General features: G+C 58.2%; 1 protein-coding gene across 4 annotated transcripts in view; it reads right to left on the bottom strand.

Moving 5' to 3' along the window:
• The window catches only part of ATP2A3 (ATPase sarcoplasmic/endoplasmic reticulum Ca2+ transporting 3), a 46,196-nt gene that overhangs the window by 17,661 nt on the left and 3,021 nt on the right, over positions 1–25,514 (bottom strand). For 3 of the 4 annotated variants that reach the window (XM_032615544.1, XM_032615545.1, XM_032615546.1), the window contains exons 1-14: positions 20,390–20,689; positions 10,959–10,976; positions 10,620–10,702; positions 9,074–9,178; positions 8,753–8,891; positions 8,405–8,485; positions 8,229–8,314; positions 6,208–6,672; positions 4,154–4,242; positions 3,885–3,987; positions 2,541–2,672; positions 2,022–2,147; positions 743–961; positions 298–633 (exon numbers count right to left, since the gene is read on the bottom strand). In XM_032615544.1, the coding sequence (XP_032471435.1) occupies positions 298–633; positions 743–961; positions 2,022–2,147; positions 2,541–2,672; positions 3,885–3,987; positions 4,154–4,242; positions 6,208–6,672; positions 8,229–8,314; positions 8,405–8,485; positions 8,753–8,891; positions 9,074–9,178; positions 10,620–10,702; positions 10,959–10,976; positions 20,390–20,513 (2,106 nt within the window). In that variant the 5' untranslated portion in view covers positions 20,514–20,689. Of the gene's footprint in view, positions 1–297; positions 634–742; positions 962–2,021; positions 2,148–2,540; positions 2,673–3,884; positions 3,988–4,153; positions 4,243–6,207; positions 6,673–8,228; positions 8,315–8,404; positions 8,486–8,752; positions 8,892–9,073; positions 9,179–10,619; positions 10,703–10,958; positions 10,977–20,389; positions 20,690–24,959; positions 25,065–25,514 lie in introns of those variants that run through there. The other variant, XM_032615547.1, reaches the window with a different exon arrangement.

Below are 25,514 nucleotides of genomic sequence, written 5' to 3'. Positions count from 1 at the left end.
GCAACTTTGAAACACATTTAAGAAAAGATGGATGAAGGATGGGTAGATGGATAGGTACGTGATAAAGCCAATATAACTATGTTATTCATAGAATCTAGATAGTGGATATTTAGAGGCATTCACTATAAAAATCATTTTGACTTCTCTTCGTGTTTGAAATTTTTTGTAATAAAATGTTGGGAAAAATAAGAATGAAGCAGAAGCAGCAGTTGCCTGGGTTGCTCCTCCCAAGGCTTATGGCAAGTGCTTCACCCCCACCCTCGCCACCTTCCCCAGGCTCCCGTCTCGTGGCCTCACCATGGCGGTGATCTCATTGAAGGACTGCAGGTTCTCCACAATGCGGGACTTGTGCGCGGGCTCCACCCGAGCGAAGCAGCAGGCCGTGCGGCAGGCGCGGCGCTGCTGCTCGGGGCTGAGGTCATCGAATTCTCGGCCCGTGTAGGCCTTGCCCACCACGTCCTCTGTGTCCTTGAGGATGCCAAGCCGGCGGCAGATGGCCACTGCCGTGCCTTTGTTGTCCCCCGTGATCATGACCACACGGATGCCCGCCTGGTGGCAGCGTGAGATGCAGGCAGCCACCTCGGGCCTCGGAGGGTCCAGCATGCCCACGCAGCCCACGAGAGTCAGGTCCGTCTGCAGGGAGGGGGCAAATGCGAGTGGGGCCTGGGCCCATCCTCAGCCCGCCACCTGCCCAGCGCCGCAGGCGGACACATGGCCCCCAGCCCTGGGGCCCGGCGCCCACCTCGTACTGCACAAACTTGCTGCAGTCGTCTAGCTGCATGTCCTCCTTCCTCGGGGGCGCGTCCCGGGTGGCCAGGGCCAGGCACCGCAGTGCGTCCGAGCCGGAGCCCCAGTCCCGGATCTTGGCCAGAATCTGCTCCCTGGAGGTGGTGCTCAGGGATACCGTGCGGCTGCCCACGCGGACTGAGCTGCAGCGCTCGATCACACTCTCAGGTGCCCCCTGCCGCGTGGGGTAGGGGGGAGGCAAGCCTGTCAGTCAGGACCCCTTCCCTCCCTCCTGCCTAACAGAGGAAATTGAGGCCCAGGTACGGGGAAATGTCACCCAAGGGGACACACAGCAAGGCACACACCAGAATCCATTCTTTGGAAGCTCGGAGAGGGAACCAATTAGGCCCCACTGTGAGAAAGCCCAGAGGGAAGGGGGCTCACACAGGGTGTGACACCATGTGAAGCCCATTCCCCTCACCAACCTGCAGCTGAGAAGGCCTGCTGCAGCATTTTGGGGGTTTGGGGTGGGAATGGCAGCCCTCCTGCAGGCCCTGCCTCCCTGCCAGCCTGCTGCTACCGGGATCCCAGTTCTGTGGGGTGCTCGGCAGCGGAACCAGGAACAGAGCCCTGCTGAGGGTGTGTGCGGTGTGGCTCTGGGAAGGTGGTCTTGGGGGTGCCGGGCTACTCAGCGGCCTTGGGGTCTCAACCCAGATCTCGCCCGAGGCCTGGGAAGAACCTCTGAATCCTCCATCAGTGCCTCCTCCCCCTCCTCAAAGGGCACTCCAAATGCTAGGTTTTTTTGGCAGCCCAAGCTCCCAGTACAGAAGCTGGTCATTTCCAAAGAGGTTAAAACCCTCCACTGCGCGTGAAGACGTGAACGGGGGTCTGGATGGGAACATGGGTCTTGGTTTCCAAAACACAAAGCACCAAAGTTGCATACCAACCACCTCAACACTCCCCATCAGAAGCAAAAGGGGTTCCAAGACCTACCAGCCTGACCTGCTGTTCAGATGGGGAGCCCGAGGCCCACATGGGGGTACAGTGACCGCAAGGTCATGTGGCAAGGCAGTGCCTCTCAGCCCACAGCTGGGACCACAGGGCGGGGCAGGCCTCAGCATCTGGCCCTGGCTTTATCTGCCCCACATGTGGATCCCACTCCCAGTTCCCCATGGCAGGCTGACCACCCTTGTTATGGAGTCGTCGCTTTGACAGAGGGCCTCACACCTCCCCCAGTCTCCCACCGTTGCAGGCTCTGGCTCTCCAGAGGCCCCAGGCTGGTCAGGCAGGCCCACCTTCACAAACATCTTGCTGCCCTGGGCCGCTAGGCCAGGGTGGGTGGGCGTGCAGTACACCGACATGGACTTCCGGTCTCGGGAGAACTCCAGGGTGAACTCCTTCCGCATCAGCTGCTTGATGACCTGCAGGGCCCAGGTGGGTCAGGGCGTGAGGTGCACAGCCAGCAACTCTGGCTGCTTCCTCGCCAGCTGCTCAGCCCCATGAAGAGCCTCTCGCTCCCTGCACGATGCTGTCTACCCTCTTCTGACCCTGGCATTCAAGGCCTCTCTCCCCCACTCCAGCCCCAGAAATGCCCCAAAGTTGCCATTTCCTGACCACGCTGTGTAATTCCCGACTCTGAGTCCTTGCCCACACTCAGCTTTTCCTCTCTTTTCCCCCTAGACCAGTCTCACTAGGGGTCTGAGGGCCCTCCTCCTCCCAGAAGCCTCCCACCACTTCATTCCCTTCCCTCCCTTCTCCAGATGCCCCAGAAGCCCCAGCCACGCGGCCTGTGGCCGAACCCTCAAGCTGCTCACCGCGTTGCAGGCCCCAGCTCGCTCCACCCGGGAGAGGGCCTGCAGGTCCGTGTCAAAAACATTCATCTTCTCTACGAGGCAAGTCAGGGCCGTCTCCGTGGCCTCTCCCACCTTCTCATACACGCCCTTCGCCTAGCGGGGGCCAGGTACAGGGAGTGAGGGGCAGGGCGGCCCCCAGCCTCACGTCCCACTTGCTCCCTGCCCTCTGGAGCTCCCTTTGCCAGAGTCATCTGTAACGTCCTTTGCGCCAGGCCTGTGGGCCCTTCCCAGCCCAGCTGACCTGACCCTCCCTCCTCCCTTCCCTCCTCCCCTGACATCAATGGCCATGCACCTTTCCTGTGCTCTGAATCGCTCTCTGCTCACACTTCTCAGCTTCCTTCACCAGATTCCTCTTTCTAAACCTGCTGTCTGGGCCCTGCTCCTTCCGTCCACCCCCCTCTCCCTGAGGCCTCATATGCCCCTGGCCTCTCCCATCCTTCATGGGCTCATGACGGCCAGTGCCCACCCAGCCCACTGCAACCTCTCTCCTGAGCTCCAAGCCCAAACGTACAGCTGCTGCCTGTTGGACTTTGTTCCCTGGGGACCCTCAGGCTACCTCTCCCCTCCCTATTTTGCCACTCCCATGACAGTCCCAGCCAGGACAGCAACTACAAGCTACCCTGACCTCCTCCCTCTTTCACCTAACCAGTCACCAAGTCCCAGGATCTGGGCTCCAAACTCTCTCTCCAACCCATGCCTCCCCCACTCCCCCTGAAGCGCCAGCCAGGACTCAGCTGGCACCTCTCCGGCCTGGATGACCACAAGGGGCTCCTCGGCTCCGGTCTTGCCCAGTCTGTTCTGTCCTCCACACAGAAGCCTGGGTGATCTTCTGTGAACGCAGATCTGACCATATCACTCTCCTGCTCCAAACCCTTTGGTGTCTGTCTACTGCCCTCATCTGGGCATCAGACTGACTTGGCCAAGCGCCCCCGCCCCAACAGGCAGGAGCGGCCTCCCACATGCTCCAGCCACAGGGAAGAGCATTCAATGCCCGTTTCTGGGCTGTGCCTTCTGCTTTAAACACTTCTTAGTCTTGTCCCCCAAACCTCTTCCCCCAGGCACCCCTGGCCCTTCTGCCCTTTACATTACAGTCCCCCACAGCCCAAGAGCCCCGAGCAGGGTTCCAGAGCCAGTCTGAGGAAGGAGGGTTGGCAGTGTGGAGTGGACAAAGGATGGCAGTGCTCCTGGGGTATGGCACTCCAACGGGGCAGGACCTCCAATCCTGCGAGCTTTGATACTCTGGGAAAAAGGTCTGTTCTGAGCGCCTGGATACCAGGGAGGTCACGAAGGGGAGCGGGGGCCCACCTCGTTGTAGTCCAGCGCTGAGTCATTGCACAGGGCGCAGATGGTCGCCAGCTCCGCCAGCGCGTCAAACTGCCCGCAGCACACAGGCCACCCCCCCAGCCGCCTGTGGAGCCAGAGCTGTCAGCACGGTGCCCTTGTCCCAGCCCCTGGGCAATGCCCAGCCTCTTGGCCCCCAAGAGGCCTCACCAATGACAGCTCTCAGAGCTGTCCTACATAGCTCCGCCCACCAGGAAACCCCGCCCACCTGAGCCCCCTCGCCGAGCACTCACACTTCGCCCTCCGGGGCATACGTGGTGCCCGAGATGGTGAACTCGTGCAAACTGCAGGTACCCGCTTCGGCCTCGGCTACCACGAACATCTGCAGAGCGCAGGGGCGTGCTCAGGCAGGCCCTCCTCCCTGGGCAGCCAGTCTGACTCAAGCCTGACCCCAGGGTGGTGTCCTGTGGGTCTCCAGAGGAGGTACCGGCCTTCCCTCCCCCAGGATCTTGGAGGTGAAGTGTAAGAGTACTGCGTCCAGGCTGAGGCCAGGCCTCTCTGCCCCGCCCAGCTGTGTCCAGTTCAGGCTTGTCCTTTGCGCTAGACCCACGAGAGATTTACGGCAGATTCTTCAATGTTCTGGGGCAGCTGCCAGCTCGACAGAGCCCTGAGCTGGGACAGGAAGCCTGGGTCCTTGCCCATCTCACTATGTGACCCCTGGCGGAGCACCTAAGCCTCAGTTTCTCCACTGAGAGAAACGGGGAGAAAGTGGGATCAGAGTGCAGCTGCCCCTCCGTGCCCTTCAAGGGAATGAGTTCCTGACCTCCAAGGGAGGAAACCTACATAGCACCCTGAGGCACAGACGCCTGTCCCCAGAGAGTGAGCTCCTGCCCGCAGGGCCCAGCCCCTACCTGTGCCCCTGAGGGACAGGCAGCTCACTTCTCCCAGGGCAGCCCATGTCCTCATCTGTCAGCCAGCTCTGCCAGGGAGATAATGCTTGCTTCCTGGAAACTGCCTCACTGCACATTCCCAAGCCAATGGCCAGCCCAGCACCCAGCAGGTGCTCAATAAACATCCCTTCCATTGCACTTTCCTCCCTGCCCCTGGGGACAGCCCTCCAGCCAGCAGAGCCCCTGAGAAGTCAAGTTTCTTAGCCCATCATCCAGTATGTAAGGCCCCTACGACTTCCCTATACTGTGTTTTTCAAATCTTTATTTCAGAACCCCTAGTAGGACTGTTCAAATGAAGTCCTACTAGGGATTCTAGCAGGTCAGGGGCTGCAGGGCAGTAAAGCGTGCTGGTGCCCCCAACCCCATGGCAGCCCCTGATGGGCTTCTGTGGGGGACTAAGGTCTCAGATATAGAGCCTGGGTTTCCCAGGCCCAGTGGGCAGATTACGGGGGCAGGGGCGGGAGAGGAATGATTGGGGGACCTAGGGAGTGGGAAATCCGAAAGCTTCACCGTCATGCCACCCACTCCTCTACCCCAGGGGCCTGCTGGAGTCTCAGCCAGACTCCCTGATGCATGTGGGCAGCAGCCCAGGATCTGGGATCAAGTGCCAGGGAATGAATAATTCCTGCCTGGGCCCTTCCCGGTTCACTGGAGCTGGCGTATCTGGTGATAGGCGTTGACCACAGAGAGTCACGGTGGTGAAGGTTAGAACCTGGGTCCAGTCCCTGGTCCAGAAGATCCCACATGCCGCAGAGCAACTAAGCCTGTGTACCACAACTACTGAGCCTGTGCTCTAGAGCCTGCAAGCCACAATTACTGAGCCCTCGTGCCACAACTACTGAGCCCACGCGCCTAGAGCCCATGCTCTGCAACAACAGAAGCCACAGCAATGAGAAGCCCATGGACCACAGCGAAGAGTAGCCCCCGCTCGCCACAACTAGAGAAAGCCCGCGTGCAGCAACGAAGACCCAACACAGCCAAAAATAAATAAATGAATAAATTTCTAAAAAAAAAAGAAAGAAAAAGAAGAAAAAAACGAACCTGGGTCTAGGCCCAGCTTGGATCAGATGCCCAGGCTGTACTTGACCCTCCCCTGTGTCCTTTATGGTTACCCGGCAGGGCTTGCACACCCAAACTTCAGATGGGGAAACTGAGGTTCACAGATGGGCAGTGGCCTGCCAGGACCCTACAGAGTGACCCATGGGTCCTAACGATGCATGTCCAGCCAGGCTTTGCTGCTCTGCCCCATGAGAACCTGGATCTGCTCCCCACCATGGGGCAGCACACAGGTTCTCTCCTCCACCTCTGGCCAAAAAGGAGTCAGGGAGTGGCCCAGAGAGGGAGCCTAGCCTGCCAAACATCACACAGCAATACCCAACCTGGCTGCAGCCACTCACCCGGCAGACCGACATCTGATTGGTGGTGAGTGTGCCCGTCTTATCAGAGCAGATGACCGAGGTGCAGCCCAGGGTCTCCACGGAGGGCAGACTCCGCACGATGGCGTTCTTGCGGGCCATACGCCGTGTGCCCAGTGCCAAGCATGTAGTGATGACAGCCGGGAGGCCCTCAGGGATGGCGGCCACTGCCAGGGCCACGGCAATCTTGAAGTAGTAGACAGCACCTCGGAGCCAAGAGCCGCCGTGGGCCGGATCAGCAAAGTGACCAATGTTAATGACCCACACGGCCACGCAGATCACGGAGACGGCGCGGGACAGCTGCTGCCCAAACTCATCCAGCTTCTGCTGCAGGGGCGTCCGCTCTGGTGCCATGGCCGCCATCTGACTCCGGATCTTACCCAGCTCCGTGTGCAAGCCCGTGGCCACTGCCACACCCGTCGCCTTGCCCGATGCGATGTTGGTGCCCTGGCCGAGGGAGGGATAAGGAAAGGGCTGGTGAGCACCCCAACTGATCCCTTCAGGCTGGGGTCAGGGCTCTTATTCCCCTTCTTGGCTTTCTTTTTCTCCACACTTAGTGCTCTCAGAGGTATGCCACTATGTAGTCTCGCGTCATTACTGTCATCGCCATGATAGTGTCAGCTCTATGAAAGCAGGGACTTGGTTCAGTGCCACATCCCCAGTGCCTAGTGTGGGGGGCCTGGCGCAGAGGAAGCACCAGCTGATACTGACAGTATGATCCACCAGCACAGCACAGCACCAACCCATCAAAATTCAGCTCGTAAACGACCAAGACAGCCACACAGGAGTGTGGCTAACCGTGACCTCAGGTAAACAGTCGATAAATATTTACTGAAGAATCCAGAAAATTTGAGCTGAAGTCCATCCATTCCCAAGGCCCCAGTAAGATCCCGAAGCCCTGGTGCAAGTGCCGGCCAGCCTTGAGCCTCTGTGTCCTCTGCTGTAAAACGGTCCAACAGAGGCCCGAGACACAGCTGCTCTGAGGAGGCTCATAACTCGGTCCCCTTCAGACAGGTGCCCTATGCTGAGGCTGGAGAGAAGGTGGGCTCTGGTAGCCTCAGCGTCCCTTCTGCCCTGAGCCATGCAGCTCCTGCCCCCCCTACAGGCCCCTCCGCTAAGGAAATGGCCTGCAGTTAGCCAGGGCACCCTCCTTAGAAAGCTTCTAGTGACAGCTTCTGATGCCTGAACATGCCCTTGGTGTCCCCTCCCCACCCAAGGCAGCTTGTCCAAAGCTTCCAGGCACCTAGGCAGGGTGCTCTCCTCAAGAAGAGCTGTGGGTGTATATCACTTTCTCCATTTCTGTTCACTTCTGGGGAGACTTTAATAACTTAGTGCCCAGGGCCACTGCCAATTGGCCTGACCCCTCCTTGTGGCCTCCGTGGGCAGCCTGTGAGCATCACTGGTTAAGTCCCTCTAAGGCCACAGGGGCTGATCCCTCCCACCAGAGAAGAACCCATCACTCTCCCTGAGAAGAGCTGGGCGGCTTGGAATCTTGCCTTGGGGATCAGTTTTCCTATCTGAGAAATGGACTGTTCTTGATATCCTTCACCATTTTGGCAATGTTTCTCCCTCTAGAGGATTCTGTTGAGGCAAGAGAGGCTCTGCCTCTCTCCAGTTTAAGGCAGGATAAGCCTAGCAGGTAGGAGGAAAAGCTCTGGAATCAGGAGTCTGAGTCCACATCCCAGCTCTGTCACTCGCTGGCTGTGTGACTTTGGGCAACTTACTTAACCTCTCTGTGCCTGCTTCCTTGCTGGAAAATGCAGACAAGAGTACTTATTTCAAAGGCGCTGTGAGGATTAAATAAATTAATACAGGTAAAGGGCTTAGAACAGGGCCAAGCACACAGCCTTAGGTAAACACAGCTATTATTATTACTGTAAGTTTGTACGTATTCTTAATAACAGATGAGGTTCTTTCCCACAGGGCTTCAGCTGATTAACCTAAATGTTATTCTCTTTATCATCACCGTCCAGGCAAAGGCCCCAGGCATCGCAAGCACGTACAGAAAACAGCATGTTCTTCTTGTCCTGGTTCACAGCTCTGGGGTCTGGGATGGCATCCGTGTGCTTGGTCACAGACACAGATTCACCTGGATGCGGAATCAGAAATGAGAAGCCCCACGTGAAGGCACCTCTGTCCCCTGGCCTAGCCGCCCCTGGTTCCGGCATCCAGGCCTCACCAGTCAGGATGGATTGGTCCACTCTCAGCGTGGTGGAATTGATCTCGATGAGACGGAGGTCGGCAGGCACTTTGTCTCCCACTGTGGAGGGAGAATAGCTTGGCTGAGGGTGGCTTTGGATGCCACCTCCTGGGAAAGACAGGAGGGCTCCCAGAAACCAAGGCTGGGGCTGGGAGGCAGAGGCCTGAGCTGTCCCCTGGCCTACTACAGTCCCCTTATCTGTCCGATGGGGTTTTGGCCAAAGAGCTTTAGAGGAGTCCAATAGCTACCCCCTCTGCATATATAGTCAGAAAGAGAAGGACGGGCTCATCCGCGTCACATAATGAAAGGAGGAGGCCCCCAACGCACCTGCCACCTCCACGATGTCTCCGGGGACGATGTCCCGGGCGCGGATCCGCTGCACGCCCTTGCGGTCCGAGCGGATAACCTTGCCCATCTCAGGCTCATACTCCTTCAGGGCCTCAATGGCACTCTCAGCGTTGCGTTCCTGCAGAGGCAGGAAGGCTGTCTGTCCCTGCTGGCCCCAGCAGGCCACCCCCTTGGAGTGACACCCTTAGGGCTTGGGATGGATCTGGAAGCAGAAAGACCTGCAGGATTTCCGGACCAAATGGAGGTCACATCTAGCAGCTGGGAGACCCCAGGGCCCAGTCCCACCACCGAGCCTCCCACCTGCCACACGCCCACGATCGCATTGGCCACAAGGATCAGCATGATGACCAGGGGCTCCACGAAGGCAGTTGTGGTCTCCTCACCTTCCTCGAACCAGGCCAGGACCTGCTGGGATCAAAGCTGGTGAGTTTAGGCTAAGCCGTGGGCCAGGGTCTGCTTGCCATTTCCTTTGTATGCTGGGTCTCTGTCTGCTCCCGTTTTGGGGGAAATACCCCTGAGGAGCACCAGACCTAGAGAGGTCTGCTCTCAGAAGGCCTTGGCTTACGAAGTCCAGCCCCTGCAGGTAGTGACCACCAGAGCCCACATCCCACCCCACCCACTTTCAGAGACGTGGGGCCGTTGTGTGACGGCCAGTAGGAGGCATCGCCACCTGCCTGGCGGTGGTTCTCGGAGCAGGTGTGGTGTGCCCAGACCAGGAGTGGCGGCAGCATCACCTGGGAACTTGTTAGAAATGCAAATCCTTGGTGTCCATCCCAGACCTCCCAAGTCAGGAACTCTGGGGTGGGGCCCAGCAGTCTGGGTTTTAAGCAGCCCCGGTGATCCTGCTGCAGGCTCAAGTTCACGGTTCACAGACCAGAGGACCATGATTCCAGCCAGAGCCCAGGCCTGGAGGCGCGAGACCTGGTTCAAGTCCGTTCCCACCTCTTGGCCCAGGTGGGCACTTGTCATCCTCTCCAGGCCTCAGTGTGTCCATCTGTTCCGTGGAGAGGGTACCAGAACCCTTTTGGCTCAGCTGTTTTGGGCACCTGCCTGGACAGACTTTTTTAAGAGTCCTCCGTTTCCAAGGAACAGTGAGTGGCCGGGGGGGGTCAGACACAGCTGGCTGGGCCCCTCCTGGCTGGAGGGGCCTGGGGCAGGAGTCACATGCACCCCCGGGGCTCCATTCCCTGCATGACCGTTGGGTCTCTGCTGCTCAGCCACTGGTGTTCCCCTTCCCCACTGCTCCACTCTGGCCCCGTGGCCCTGCAGGTGCAGAAGGAGCCTGGGCAGGGCGGATGGGGGACAGCCACAAGGAGCAGCATCCACGAGGAGGCTGCAGGAGGTTAAGGCCTGAAGTCTGTCTGAGGAGCTCTGCAAGTCACAGAATGGGCTCACAGCCGGGGGGGATTTCGCCCCCCAGGAACATCTGGCAACATCTGTAGGCTTGATTGTTACAAGTAGGGAGTGCTACTGGCATCTGGTGGGCAGGGGCCAGGGATGCTGCTAAAAATTCTAAAGTGCACAAGACAGCTCCCACCACAAAGAATGATCTGGTCCAAGAAGTCAGCAGGGCTGATGCTGAGAAACCCTGTGCTAAGGCAAGGAGCGGCGGGGTCAGATCTGGGCTTCTGCAAGCTCACTCTGCCAGCCAGGGGACAGATGGGAGCCGCGAGTCCAGTGCGGGGGGCTGCGAGGGTTTGGGCAAGGGCAGGGGCCAGGTAGGGGCCCAGGGATGCCCACAGCTGAGAGGACAGCCCTGTGGCCCAGAGCCTGGGCCTCTGAGCACTGCCCTGACCTGGTCTCCCTCCCGGGTTGCCCAATGCCATGAAATGGGGGCCCTACTTACGAAGGAGACCAGGGCCGCCAGCAGCAGGATGCGCACCAGGAGGTCCTCAAACTGCTCCAGCACCAGCTCCCACAGGGACTTCCCTGGGGACAGGAGTGCCGCATGAGGCCTGGGCCCCTGACCGACTGACCTGCTTCCATGCAGAGCTGGGGCGGCCTCAGGACCACCTGGCCCACTCCCTCCCTACCATTTGAAAAGGGAGAGCCCAGAGGCCCTGAGAGGCACAGATGGGCAATGCCGGGGGGTGGGGTGGGGGGGTGGGGGGAGGACACGGCCTGACAGTGAACGGCCCACGATGGTGTCTGTTGACCTCATAGGCCGCCCTGGCTCAAGGCTCACCTTCCTCGGTCGGGAGCTCTGCAGGATCCAGGCAGCCACAGGAGCCATGGGGAGACAAGAAATGACTGGGTTATAGAGTGGAGTCTGAGCAGCCCCTCCCCATGTGCCCACCGGGACCTCCACGATGGGCAGGACACATCACCCCAGTTCTCTGAGATCACAGAACGGATGGTTTGAGCCCAGATGCTTCCACCCCCAACCCTCACCTCACTCTGGTTGAGGAAGGTCTGGTGTGGCCTGGCTCACCCTGGGACAAGACGGGAGCCAGGAGCGGCCTCCTAGACACTCCCCCATTGCACAGAGGGGTAACTGAGGCCTGGAGAAGAGACGGGACCCCTGAGGTCACATAGGGAGTTGGTAGTTCTCACAGCTCCCTGCACTCTGCTCTTTCTCAGATGCCCACCTGGTCCCGTTCAATGTCCCCCACCCATGGCAGGGTAGCCCTTCCCTCAAATTGAGAACATCGGCTCAGGCCACCTCTGACACACCTGCTTCTCCAGGACCACAGGGACAAGGCCCACAGCACTGCTGTCCCTCTGAGCCCCACCCCATCCCAGGCTCCCCCTGAGCACGACCCCAGCAGCCAGCATCCCGGGCACTGAGAAACCCACCGCAGCTCAGTTCCTAGAGGCTGAGTCTCAGCTTGTCCCCTCCCAGGCCCTCCACTCCAGGCAAGCTCAGTGAGGACCCAGCCAGCATGCCCAGGCCCAGACCACAGAACATTCTGAAGAACCATGTTTCCAAACACCACCAGGACCTGCTGTCACTTTACGGGCTCCACTTTTATCTCCTGTTTCCCGAAGCACCTATGTTACCGGTGGAGCTGGCTGCCCCAGTACCTGAAGTCTTGGAATCTTCCCAACAGCCTAAAGGGGAGGCAGGTGGGAATTCCGACCCCGTTTCGCAGGTGCAAGAGTGAGGTCCAGAGTGGATTCGTGGCTTGAACGAGGTCACACAGCCAGCAAGGGTATCTGTGGGTCTGTGGAAAGGGGCCCTGGACGGGCTTCTCCCTCCTCCTGCCGAGCTCGGGACCTGCCCACAGCTGTCTGAGGCCCCTCCCAGATCAAGCCTAACTGAGCCTTGCCTCCTCTCATCTACACCCCCAGCCCCACCCCGGGTCTCTTGGGAGCTTGTTAGCATGCAGAATCCGAGCCCCACCCCAGGCTGGTTCTCCCTCTCTCTCTTCCTCCCCGACATGGGTCCTTGCCTCTGTCCACCTGCTTTCGGCTCGAGCACCTGCCAGCATTTCTTCCCATGGGCACCTCTCCCCTGACCATCTGTTTCAAAGGTCTGGGGTCTGCACCTGGCAGCTGAACCATGGGGAGTAATGAGCAGCCCACTGGGTTGCAGGAATCCAGGAGGAAAACACGTAACCTAAAAATACACTTTCTAGCATTTTCTCCAAAGTCCTATTTTAGGCAATGGCTGACATTTTCCGTGGAAAATGTAATCTCCAGTGTCCTGCGTTGAGATTAAAATCAAACAGACTTTTTCCTTCTGATCTATTTAGCTGAGGCGAACAGGAAAGGCGGGGGGAGGGCCAGGCCTGGTTTCTGGGCCAGTTCTCCAATGGAGCAGCGTCCTTTAGAGGTCATCTCAGCCATGCCCCAGCCTCATGGCACACATCAGTCTGCTTCTGCCATGCTTGACCCAGGAGATTCCTCAACCCCTCACCTCTGCAGGTGTCTTCAGGGTTCCTGACCTAAGGGAGAGGGTATCCGTTAAGTCTCACCTGAATCCCTCCTGCTGTCTCCCTGACCCCTCCCTCTATCTGGCATGTAGCCCCTTGACCACCATATTCCTCAGGGCTTTTTTTCTGGGTAAGAGTGAGGCCCGGGGTTGGGAATCATGTTATTGGACACACATACCAGCTCTAGCCCCCCTGCAAGCTGCCCTCTGCCTGCAGGTCTCACCAGTTCTCCTTTCTCTCCCCTTCCACCTGGATCTCCCCTTCTGCTGACCCACAGCTCGATCCAGGGTCCACTCTTGGTGGTGGTCATCATGCTGTTCCCCAAATACTTCTCATTCTCCCCACCTTGTGGGCACACAGTAGGACTGCACGTCCCAGCTTCCTGTGTGAGTTGCAAAAAGAAGGATGTATATTCGGGCTGGAATGTTGAACTGCTGGAGAAGGGCGCTGTCCGATGGAAATTTCTGTGATGATGGAAGAGTCCTATAGCCACACTGTCTGATACGGTAGCCACCAGCCACATGTAGCAACTGAGCACTGGGAATGTAGCTAGTGTGACTAAGTAGCTACATTTTATTTATTTTTGCCACACCTTGAGGCTTGCAGGATCTTAGTTCTCTGACCAGGGATTGAACCCAGGCCCCCAGCAGCAGAAGCACGGAGTTCTAACCACTGGACCACCAGGGAATTCCCTACATTTTAAATTATACTTAATTTTTATTCATTTAGACTCAATCAGCCACACAAGGTTAGTGGCTGCCCTATTGGACAGCACAGTCTGGAGTTCTTTGACCCTCTGCTACAGCAACCAGCACCTGTGCAACGGTATCTGCTTTGTGAACCTGAGTCACAGAGTCGGGAGACACCGAGCCCCCAGATGGGCTGCACTAAGGTACATATATACAGTGTGAGCAAGAAATGACCTGGATTGTTTCAAGCCACTGAGATCTGAGGGTTGTTACTGCAACATAACCTAGCCGATCCTGACCGATGCCCCCTTCTCCCCAGACCTAGCCTCTACCGCAAGGCTCCCCTTTCACCCCCATCCGCTGCCCCTGCGGGAGGCTCAGCCAGCCATGAGGTCACCACAGATGCCCTGCCCATCCCTGAATGAGGGCCATCCCTGCTCATGTAATGCACATGCTTCCAGTCATGTCTGAGTAGCTGGCTCCCCGTGGGGCCCTGAGCCTCATTTGGAAGACGGAGTACCCACCCCCACCCCGAAGGGCTGCTGTGAGGATCAGCATTAGTATCATTAATATTAATAAGTCACATTTATTGAGCACCTACTATATACCGAGCAGTGTGCCAGGTGCTTTACCTACTTCACCTCCGGAGATAAACGGGAGGGCATTGTGTGCCCAGCACGTGAGAAGGTGCTCCACAGACAGAATAATCACTTCCTCATGTGCATTACTCTCTTGTGATTCTCAAATAACCTGGGAAGGAGGATACAATTATCATTCCCATTTTACAGAGTAGAAGTGCAGAGAGGTTGAGTGACTAGTTCATGGTCACACAGCTGGGAAGTGGCAGGGAAGCGTTTTGAGCTCAAATCCCTACTCTGGACCTCCTGCACTCATGCCTAGGCTGTCCTGCCTTCCCACCCCAGTGGTCCCCCTGTCTCCCCCCAGCCAAGGTCACCTGAAAGAACGTAATATCCCATGTCCTGATTGTTGGGCTGGATGCCCTCATCCCATCAATCGGTTCATCCTTCTATTGTGACCCTAGAGCCATCAGCCCAATCATCCTGGCCCAAAGACTCTTCCTCACAAAACAGGTGGTGTTTTGGGGGTTACTAGACCGTATCTGCTCAGGCCTGATCTGCTTAAAACTCCAATCCTGCCAAGACTCTGAACAACCCAGTTCTCCCCTCACATGAATTAGTTCCAGGGCCATGGTGGGGGATCCAGGGGCTAGGAGAGCACCTCCTCCCCTTCCTAGGCATCCCTGGAAGATGCTGGTTCCCCCTTGCCGTCTCCAGGCTGCATTTGGTGGGGCTGAGCCAGTTCCCCTTGAAATGATGGCATTGGGCCCTCAGCAGCACCAGATGCCCCATTTGTTAAGTGAGGAGAATGCCCTGGCCCTGCCCACCTCTTGGTGCCATCTGCCAGGCTGCACGGGCCAAGTCAGTAACAGGAGGTGCTGCCCCTCCCAGACCCCAGCTGGGCCAGCCTGGGGGCATATGAGCCCCCACTATTCTTGTCTGGACCTCTCACATGGTGGCTTCTCCTGGCCGAACCCTGCTCTGGGTCACTGTTGCCAGACTGAACCAGCCCATGTCCACAGATGCCTGATGTGGAGCTGGCCTGGAAGGGCCAGGGATGTGATTAGAGAAACTCTGCAGCTTAGAGCAGAGAGCCTGGTCCAGAGGGCTGGGGTTCAAATCCTATATCTTGGTAGTTCTGTGGCCACAGGCAAGTCACTTTAACCCTGGCTGTGCTTCAGTTTCTGCATCTGGAAAATGGGGATAATAATAGTAACTACCTCATAAGGTTGCTGTGAAGATGAAATGATGTAATACGTATGAAGAACTTAGACTAATGCATAGCATATGGTGAATGCTCAGTAAACATCAGCCATAACAACAGTTAAGAGGATGGAAGCTCCAGTGTCCCTAGCACCTGGGACAGCGCCTGGCACACAGTAGGTGCTCAATAAAACTCTGTGAATGAATGAATGACCCTGCCCTACTCACAGACCTTCAATGGCTCTCCTGGACCTACAGGATAAAGACCAACCTTAACAGGGCCTTCAAGGTCTTCCTGGATTTGCCCCAACCCACCCTTCCAGAATCACTCTCATATCTTAGACATCCGTCCCTCCCTCTGTCAGCCAAGTGAGATGCCTCAGGATTGCTACCACGTCCCCTGGTTTTGCTAAAGCTTTCCCCCCTCCAAGATTTTGTTTCGCCATTTTTTCTGTGCAGGGTACCTCCCCATTTCCTCATCTGAATCTCCAGGAAGGCTTCCCAGAAAAGCTCTGCTCTCAAGGGTCATCAATGTTGCCTCCTGCTTCCAGCCCCGGAGCACCCCCAGGGCAGGCAGGGGCTGAGTCATCCCTGGGTTCACACAGAGCCTCACTGAATTGTTTATTCGGTTGCCCCATGGTTCAGCCCTGGACCCTGGGTTCACAGCCCAGAGCCCAGGAGAAGGGGGATGCGGGGCCAGGGCTGCCCCCAGGCTCCACACACCACCTGCTCCCCTAATCCCCCCTTGACTCCTTCCTTCTCACAACAATGGAAACTGGTATTTCGGCTTCTAAGTGTTGGTTCAAGTTGGGAGAGGCGAGTGCTCACCAAGGTCTTCCTCAAAGGTAAGTTTACAGAGCAATTAAATCCTCACTCACAAAGTCAGGGAGAGACCTTGGCTGGCAGACGCCACCCCGCCCACCTGGCCTGCCATGGTCTCCAGGCCCCACCTGGAGTGGATAACCTCTGCCCTGGTGCAGCCTTACTGGCTGACCAGGCCCGGAGGCGAAGTGTTTGCTGGGCGTCCTCGGTGCTGTGAGCAGACCCAGCCCCGCCTCAGGGAGCTCCTGGTGCAAGGGCTTGGGGTTCTGCAGGGGCAGGGCTGGTGCTATTCCTGAGAGGGGGTACTAAGGCTGCCCAACAAGGGTGTGAGAACTGGGATGAAGCCTGAAATACCCGCCTCAGATCCGAGGCAGTTCACATCTGCAAGGCCCTTGGGGGATCTCAGGGGCCTGTCTCTGCCCTACTGACAACATTGGGGCCAAGGAAGCGGGTACCTGGGCTGAGGGCAGGAGATAAGATCACAGCAGAGACCCCACCGGCAGGAATCTAAATCCAGACTATCCCTCCCACCTGGCACCCCGGAGCTCTGGTACCCACTGTACAGATGGGCAGGCTGAGGCCCAGGAAGGCAGGCTCCAGCCCCTGTCACAGCCCCTCCCCCAGCTCCCCTAAACAGAGACACTGCCCCTCCCCCGCAGAGACTTCCTGGGACCTCGCGTGACTCCCACATCAGTGGGCTCTGGGGTGGGGGTGGCTTAGGTGTTGGCCCACCCGTTTGGGGGGACACCCCCAACCCAGTCCTGCCTTCTGCCTAGGCTCACATCCAGCAGGGGTGATAGGCAGCCCATCCACGGACATGAGGAGATCAGATGGCTCCTGCATATATGAAAAAATGCCCAACATGACTGGCAAACAGAGAAATGCAAAGTAAGACTATGAGAGGCCACTCTTCTATGAGATTGGTGTCCAACAACACACTGTGCTGGTGAGGTGGTAGGGAAATGGGCAGGTCAACTGGTGCAACTTTATGGAGAACAATTTAGCAACAGCGGTCAAAATTTAAAATACACATGCCCTTTGACCCAGCAATTCCCCCTCTAGGAACTTATCCTTTGGAGATAGTCACAGTGTGTGAAATGACACGGGGACAAGGATGTGCCTTATAACGTGTGTGTGATAACAGAGGCTTCAAACAACCCCAGAGCCCATCAAAAGCTCGGGTGAAGAAGTGCTGGAACACCCACATGATGAAACTCTGAGTGACCGCTAGGAAGCCCAAGGATGCTCCACGTGGAACCACCTGCAAGAGTGACTCGGTCACGTGGAAATCAGGGGCAAAACAGCCCTCAAAATCCACTTCCTTTCATGTAAAAAAGATCATCGATCACAGACCCAGAAGTGTGTGTGCACAGAATGTCTTGGGAAGGAGACACTGGGGTGGCTGGGAATGGGTGACTGGGGACAGGGCTGGGGAGAATTTACTATATACCTTTTGTACATTTTGAATGTGGTACTGTGTGCACATTTTTATTCAAAAAAATAAGTTGAAGGGATGTAGAAAGGCCCCTCCGAGAAAACTGAGTCCTGGGCACCGCTGGGGTCTGCAGAGAAAGGCGGCTCACAAGAGGCCAGGAGCCTCCCAGTTTCTGCCCTGTTGGGGCCTCAGAGGACATGGCTACTTGCTGGGGTTGGGACAGATGCGGGGGAGGGAGGTGCGACTCCCAGTACACTCACTGACTGAGGCCCCTCCCCCAGCTATGAGGAGCAGGGAGGGAGGATCCCCGGCCCCTGCTTCCCCTCTTCCTGTGCTGGCAGAAATTGTGAACTTCAAGACTTAAGCAAATGACTTCCTTGTGGTTTCCAGCCTAACGACCTTGCAGGTGCATAGACTCCTGGGGTGGGGGAGGACACTAGTCCCTGGGGTGTTCCCTCCACCTGCAGGTCCCGCCCCCTCCACCCCATTTCTGGCCCAGAGCCAGGCCCAGCTCCTTCTGCCACAAGAAGGGATGGCTTGGTGTACGCAAACACTCACAAATGTCTGGCATGGGTCCTATTGTAGCCTCACTTATGATGAGCAAATAGAGGCACTGAGAGGCAAAGCAGTTTATCCAGGATTGCACAGCTATGAAAGGGCAGAGCTAGGGCTCAAAACCCTGTCAGCCTCACCCCAGAGGCTGCGTGGGTAGAGACCGCGGGACACCCACGCCTCCTCCTCAGGCTGGGGCTCTGCTGGGGGAGCATGAGGCAGGAAGGGGCAGCCGGCTCCCTTCTCCTCACCTGATGACTTCCAGAGCTCTGGAATGCTTCCCGAGGAAAAAACCCTTGGGGGCCCCGCGGGGGCCGGGGGCAAGGCTGTACTAGCTCCTGTCTAGCTGACCCCAGCTCCTAGCACAGGTCCCAACACCAGGGTCCCAGAGTCTGCAGAACCGATGACCCCCTTGAACAGACAGGGGAACCGAGGCCCAGAGAGGGGCAGGCACCCAGTACCAGCTCTACCACTTACTGTGTGACCTTAGGTAAGCTGTCTAACCTCCTGGTGCCTCAGTTACCTCCTCTGTAAAATGGGGATGACAACAGTTATTTTCATAGAGTTGTTTTGGGGAAGGAATGAGACAAGAGATGAAAAGTGCTATAAGACCAATGCCTGGCACGTAGTATCAATAGGTAGTCAGCGAACATGAGCTTTCATTTTTACTACCATCGAAGCACAGAGGAACCAGAGGAGCCCAGGAATAGCCCCCTAACTTTTCCTACCACCCTCCCCAAAATGCACATCCACCTCTCTGTACCTACGCACTACACCAACATCCTTATTCATCACCCCACAGATGCTCAGCCACCAGGGCACCCCCAAATCCTCTCACCTAGACAAAACAACATGGGGGGAACTAGAGGCTCCCTCCTTCCCAGCCAGCTTCCCCTCCTCATGAAGACACGGGGGCCAGAAAGGAGAAGGGTGTTGGCCAGAGTAACGCAGGGCAACATCTGTGTGATTCTGGAGGCAGAACCAAGGGCTGGATCTCCAGCTTCCCTTGGGAATCAGGACTCCCAAGCTGGAGGCCTCAGCAGCACAGAGGAGGCGGTGGAACCCCAGACCTGCTGCCCCGACCCCCAGCCCCACCCATGGGCTGGGGGACCAGCCCTGATGCCCTGCGCTCCTGCAGCGAGGACACCCTCCCTGCCAAGTCACTAGTAGGGGATATTAAATAATATTTATCTCCCTAGTTCCGCCCACAGCTCAACTAAATATAGCAACTAATTTTTTTGAAAAAGGATTTCTGCTGCAGAAAGATAATATTTATATAAGAGGTGGTTGTCATAAACCAATACAAAACCCAAAGCTCCCTTTCTGACAGCTCTTCGTAATTTTCAAGCCAGCCCTGAGCAGTGAGACACACAGGCCAGAGAACCTTCCTTCTGGCTGGCGGGGAACCCTGAAAGGGTGAGGCCCCAAGTTCTGAAAGGGCGTGGGTCCAGGCTGCACTCTAGGGATGGAGGCGACATTTCTCTCTGGACCCCTAACACTCTGCCCCGTGCCCTGGGGGTGGACCAAAGGGGTGGCAAATCCTGCCTGCAAGCAACCTGGGGAGGGACCTCTACATCTTCTACCATCTCTGGGTCATATCTGGACAGTACTGGCACTTGCCGTGCTTTTTGTCAGGTGGAGAATCCCACACTCCTTTGGACATGAGGAAGAACGATATCTTTCCCTCCCAAACAGCAACAGCATGAAGGCTCCCTCCTTGCCCAGAGATGGGCAGGCGTGGCTCCAGGTCACCCAGGAAAGAAGGGCCTCCCCAGGCAACTCCCTGAGTGAGGCCTTGAACCTGCCACCCCCAAGGAGGTGGGTCTCCCGCCTCAGCAGTTCAAAGCCCCCACCGACTCCGCCAGCCACATCCGCCTGGGGTTGCAGAAAGAGGAAGACCTGGGGGTGGGGCCACCAAGCCTGCCAGCTGACAAGCTGCACCTTCTGGGCGTTTTACTGAGCCCTCGGGGGAGACCCTCGGGGCCAGCTAGGAGGCTGGGCCTCAGAGTCCCCGGCTGGTCCCTCGCCGGCCGACCCCGGTGTGTGCACCTGCACGACTCCGGCGCACTGCGGCGGCGCGGGGATGCAGCGCTGAGCGCCGATGGGGGTGGGCGAGGGCCTGCAGGAGTGGACTGGGACGCGGGTGGAGGTGGGAAGCCCGGAAGGGCCGCACGGGTCCCTGGGCCCGGAGGGAGGAGAGCGGGGCAGGGGAGCCAGGCGTCCGGTCTCCGAACCCGGAACCCGCACCCCCACTTCCCCTGCGAAGGTACCGCGCAGCCCCGCCGGGAGCCCCAAGGGCATCTGCAGAGGTTTCCTGAGCCCTCGCTTCCTGCCTGCTCGCCCGCCCGAGGGGGCCGATGGCTGGGAGGGGAGTGGACCTCTCCGCAGCCGCGGTGCCGGGGGCGATACGGAGACCGCGGCGCACGCGGCCCCGGCTGCCCCCGCGTGGCCCGCGCTCTCACCGTTAGGGCCGTAGCGCTCCCGTGCGCCGGTCACCTGCTCCGGGCTCAGGCCGCCCTCGGCAGTCACCGAGAAGCGGCGCAGCACGTCGGCGGCCGGGAGCAGGTGCGCCTCCGCCTCCTCCATGCCGCCCCCACGGCAGTCTGCGCCGTCGGCACAGTCGGGGCCGCCTCTCTGCAGGGTTACTGCGCGGGGCGCGGGGGGCTCGGGCCCCGACGGGCGCCGCGCGAGGCCAGGACCGCGCTGGGACCTTCCCCGACGGCAGTGGCGGCGGCGGCCGCGGCCCGCGCCAGAATGCTGCGCCCCGGGCTCCCTCCCAGGGGCGGGGCGGCCTGGGGCCCGCCCCCGCACTCACACCCCTTCCGGCAGCCCTCGGAGCCCTCCGCCCCGCCCCCGCAGGACCCCGAGGCGCGGAGGCTTAGCTGCCCGGCCATTCTGCAGAAGCGGGAACTGAGGCCGCCCACGCGGAACGCGCTGAGCTTGCGGGGGCCGAGGGAGCGTGGTCCGGAAGGGCCTCGACCACTGTCCACAGAGCTGGAAGGGGGAGGCAGGTCAGAGAACTGGGGAGGGCTGCTGAGCACGTGTCTCCGAGATGCCTTCTTTTGAGCCCTCTTGGGTCCTGGGAGGTTGCAAAACGGGGATGTCCATAGAGGGGCTTCCTACCCCCTACTCGAATTCTGCAAAGTATGACCCTGGGTCTAGAGGGAACCTAAAAGCCTGTGAATAAGCAAGACTCCTCTGGAGATTACTTGATGTTTTCTTCTTTTGATGTTTATGCTTGCTTTATTGTTTTCCTGAAGTCCAGCGATGAGTGGTAATTCCTCACACAATCAGAACCTCTAACAATGACCCAGTATATAAGAAAGTAAACCAGTCTTGCTACCTTAGACTCACACCTTCGCCCCAGCAGGAAATGTAACTGCCAGGTGGGATGAGGGTTCCCTGGAGAAGTCTGAGGGTGTTGGGGGGAGGCCTCTGACCAGGCCCCCAGGGAGAGTGACCCTGGCCCAGGGCAGGGGAGGGAAGAGAAACCCCTACTCCGGTGCTCCCTGAGCTCCAGTCTGTCCAGGGGTACCAGGAGGAGGGCTGCAGGTCAGGGAAGCAAACTGTGGGAAGGCAGAAACCACTCACCGCGCCAAAGGGAAGAGCAAAAAAGAGCAATCTGCTTGCGCCCCTCCAGCTTGAGAGACCCAGCCAGTCTCACCCCACCCACCATCATACCCCTACCGGTGGCCTCTGCTGCCCAGAGCTCTGGGATCCACCTTGGTGGCACAAGGTCAGAGATTCCAGGACTGAGCCCACTCAGCCGGCTGTTCAAACCCCAAACCCTATAGTACCTCTGCAAACAGAAAGCCTTCCGGGAGACTGCAACTGCACACACACAAGCCCCAGCTTCCAGCCTGGCACCCCCCCTGCTGACCCCTACCCAGTGTCCCCCCAGTTCCTGATCTCTTCCTCCCAGGATGGGGCCATGGTCCTGCTCCTCTCTCTCCCCTTTGCCATTACTCCTTGAATATAGAGAGATTGAGTGAGGACTAGCTGGCGGAATGGTCCAGTGCTTTGCTGCTTTTGAGAGGTCACCCAGACTGACTCCAGGGGCGTCAGCTGGGGCTCAGCCTAGGGTAATGCTGGTTTTCTGGCTGTGGCTTCGTGCAGCCCGACATTTTAGATCTCAAGTCCAATATTCCCTGTGTTTCCACCCTCTCCCTTTCTTCCCCCACCACTGTAGTGCACAAAGACAGCCCTACCTGCATCTCTAAGTTGCCAGGAAAAATGTTAGCTAGGGCTAGGCGGGGACAGAACCCTACAGCTTTCCACTAGAGACCTCTCTCCCAGAGACATGAAGCCCTAGTCACAAAGCAACTGGAAATCCCTCCCCCTCCCCCACTTACACATCCTGGGGTACGACTCCCGTTTGTCAGCCCCAGGGACCTTAACACTAAGCCTCTCCCACTCCACCCCACCCTCAGCTGTCAGTTGGCATTTGCTCGAAGGCAGAGCCAGAAGGCCTGCCTGTTTGCTCTGGCAGCCTGGCCTATCTTCCCTCTCTCCAGCCCACCCACCGCACCCCACCCTGCTTCCAAACCACCACAAGCAGGGCCAGCAGCTGCCAGCAACTATGGCCCCCACCTGGCAGGTTCACACACCTGTCAGCATGCCCACCTGCTTAGCTGCCCCCATGACAGCTTCTGGGCATTGCTCCAAGCTTCCACAGTCATTTCACACTCCAACTACTTGCCCAGTTGCTGTGTGCCCCCCCACCCATTATACCCTCTATCTGCACCTAGACATACAGCTTGTAGCCAGGGGGACATGGTCACAGGTACGCTGTCCAAAGGGCTGGTCTATCCTCCCCACCTCCCAGCTGCCAGGTACTGAGAGCTCTAGACCTGGCACCCGGTCCCAGCTCTTTCTAAATCCCCCACAGGACAAATGATGGCAGAACTTACCACCTCTTTGGCAAGAGGCATACCTGCCAACCTCACCTGGGGGGGGGGCAGAGCGGAGCATGGGGGAAAGGTAGGTCTTTGCCGGAAGGATTTGGACACATGAAGAAGAGGGTGTCACAGGCAGAAAAAACAACCTAAGTTGAAGGTGGGAAACCTCAGCCGTGTGCCAGAGACGGTGCCTCAGCCCCTCAGCATGGCTGCACCAGAAGGAGCATGAGCTCGGGATCAGGAGGGTAGACCAGAGAGGCAGGGCTAGGACGCTGAGAGCCCTGATCGAACATTTAATGGCCTGGCCTTTTAAGCAATGAAGATGCGAGGTCACATTTGCTTTCTAGAATAGTTTTCCCCTGGAAGCTGGTGGGGGACGGCATCCAAGAGGAGAGGAGACGCTGAAAGGACCCCACAGTGGTAAAAAATGAGGAGGTGTAGACCAAGGCAGAGGGACCTGGTTGCGGATTAGGTTCAGGGATGAGAGCAAGTGAGGAGTGACAGCTGACTCCCGTGTTTCTGGTGGGTGAGGGGTTCAGCCCTGAGGTGGGGGAGGAGCGGGTTGAGGTGGGAGGGCATGTGGGGCCAAGTGGAGTGGGAGGGGCCTGGAGGACTCCACGTGGAGGCGGAAGAGGGTTTCTCTTGCAGCTCCCCTCTCCCTGCCCTACCTTATCGCCTATCGTCACTGCCCCCGCTCAGGCCCCACCTTCTCTCTCAAGCTCTCCAACAGCCTCCTCCCTGGCCTCCCTGCCTCCAGACTTACCTCTGTATATCAAGATTGCCTGCCTGAGCTGGTGATTTCATTACTTCATCCCTCTGCTCAAGACCCTTCCTTAGCTCCCCATTATCGGCAGGATAAAGTCCAGACTCTTCAACCCAGCAGTCACAGCCCTTTCTTTACCAGTCGGCTCCTACTCATATCCAAGCAAACCGGTCTGCTCAAAATTCTCCCAACAGGCCTTGCACATTCTAGCTTCAGCCCTTTGTCCAGGCTGTTCCCCTGGCCTCAAGTGCTCTCCCAGCTCCTCCCCCTAAAATGTCTCCCCATGAAACTCAGTTCCTTGGCTACCCCAACCCTGTGTATTCATGCTCTTCCCTGCACGCTTCTGACTGACTTTGAATGAGGCCCCACAGGTCAAGGTCTATCTCCCCATTGCACACAAGGGGAAACTGAGGCCCAGAGAGAGGATGGGACTCAAACAGGGACATGGAGCCAGGGAGGCCAAGGCAGAGCTTCAGCTGGAACTCCCAGGCCAAGTGTCCTGTTCCTCCTCTGCTGATGGCTTTCCTTGGTGTTCAGCTGCTGGGATACCTCTGCTGGGCCAGGCTGGGGAGGTCTCCTCCGAGGCCAGGGAGTGAGCTTAGGACAGCCTGGCCAATGGGGGCTCCAACCTGAACCTGGGGGAGGGTCTTGAGCGATAGTTCAGGGGACAGGCGCTGGGCCAGAGACAGGAGGACTGGGCTCCCACCCTGCTGTTGTCCCAGCTTCCCCCGCTCCCTGATTCCCTCTCTCCCTCCCTCCGTTCCTCCCTCCCTTTCGAGTCCACTGTCTTAGCCCCACCCTGCCCACTTGGACAGACCCTGTGAAGCAGGGGCAGGGAAGACTGGCCCCCAGCCGTACAGAGTGGGAGACCCTCCTGTCGGCCACCCCCCAACCGCAAGTTCTTTTATTTCAGTCTTGGGGACCCCTGGGCAAGTTCTAGATGCACCCCAACCCCAGTCCTCTTGGGCCTAGGACCCCTACTAACCTGGAGCCACCCTCCCGTCTTCCCGTGCCCTAGGTGGGGACCCCCACCCCCTGACCTCCCCTCAGCCCTGCCCCTCAGGGATATCCAGCCTCCCTGGCCCACACTCACCCTCATCACTTGCAGGTGCCCGTGCTGTCCCACTGGGACCACATCGAGCTCCCTGTACACAGTAAGAAGTTTCTTGTCTCTAGATATTTGCTTGCTCTGTTCCCTCTGCCATCCTCTGGGGCTCGTTCCTATTAGACCTTAAGGCCCAGAAGCCATGGCTCATCCCTGAGGCCAATAAGACTCCCATCGCCCGTATGACCCCATCAAGCTCCCCGCACCCTGGTGTTCACTGTCTGCCCTGCACCCCCGTCTGTAGTCACCCTTGAAGGCAGACTCACCTCAGTTCTCAGGAGGTGTCAGGGAGGGTGTCTGAATGACTGAGTTAAGGCAGGAAAACTCCGGAGCCTCTTCCTGGGAAGGGGGCACACCTGGCCTTCAGAGACCTGGGGAAGTGGGGCTTTGTCAGCAAGTGGGACAGAACAGGTACCCAGGGGCCTTTGGTCCTGGACACCCGGACCATTGCATTTTGGCCAGAGGAGGCTGGCCTCCTTTCCCTGCATCCACCTCTGTGGGACCGCCCTGCACAGCATGGGGGCCGGGGCCTTGGGTCAGGCTACTCACTCTTTAGCTCCTTGAGGCAACTTCCTGTCGTGTCCCCTTATCTCCCTGGCCAGGCTGAAGAGAGGAAGTTGTCCTCTCCCTCCCAGTGGTGGACAGAGACACCCTCCTGGACCTCAGGCAGGGGGGAGCATGCCACGTGAGGGTGCGCCTGCTTCTTGCAGACCTGCCTTCTCCTGGTGCTGCTACTAGAGCCCTCTTCCTAAGCAGCCATGCTGCTACTCTCCTGCTCCCCATGGTCTCCCCAATTAACATCAACTCCTCAGCCCCTTGGA

The sequence above is a fragment of the Phocoena sinus genome, chromosome 20, assembly GCF_008692025.1.
Source record: "Phocoena sinus isolate mPhoSin1 chromosome 20, mPhoSin1.pri, whole genome shotgun sequence".
Lineage (NCBI taxonomy): Eukaryota > Metazoa > Chordata > Mammalia > Artiodactyla > Phocoenidae > Phocoena > Phocoena sinus.
This window is presented reverse-complemented; position numbering and strand designations above follow the sequence as displayed.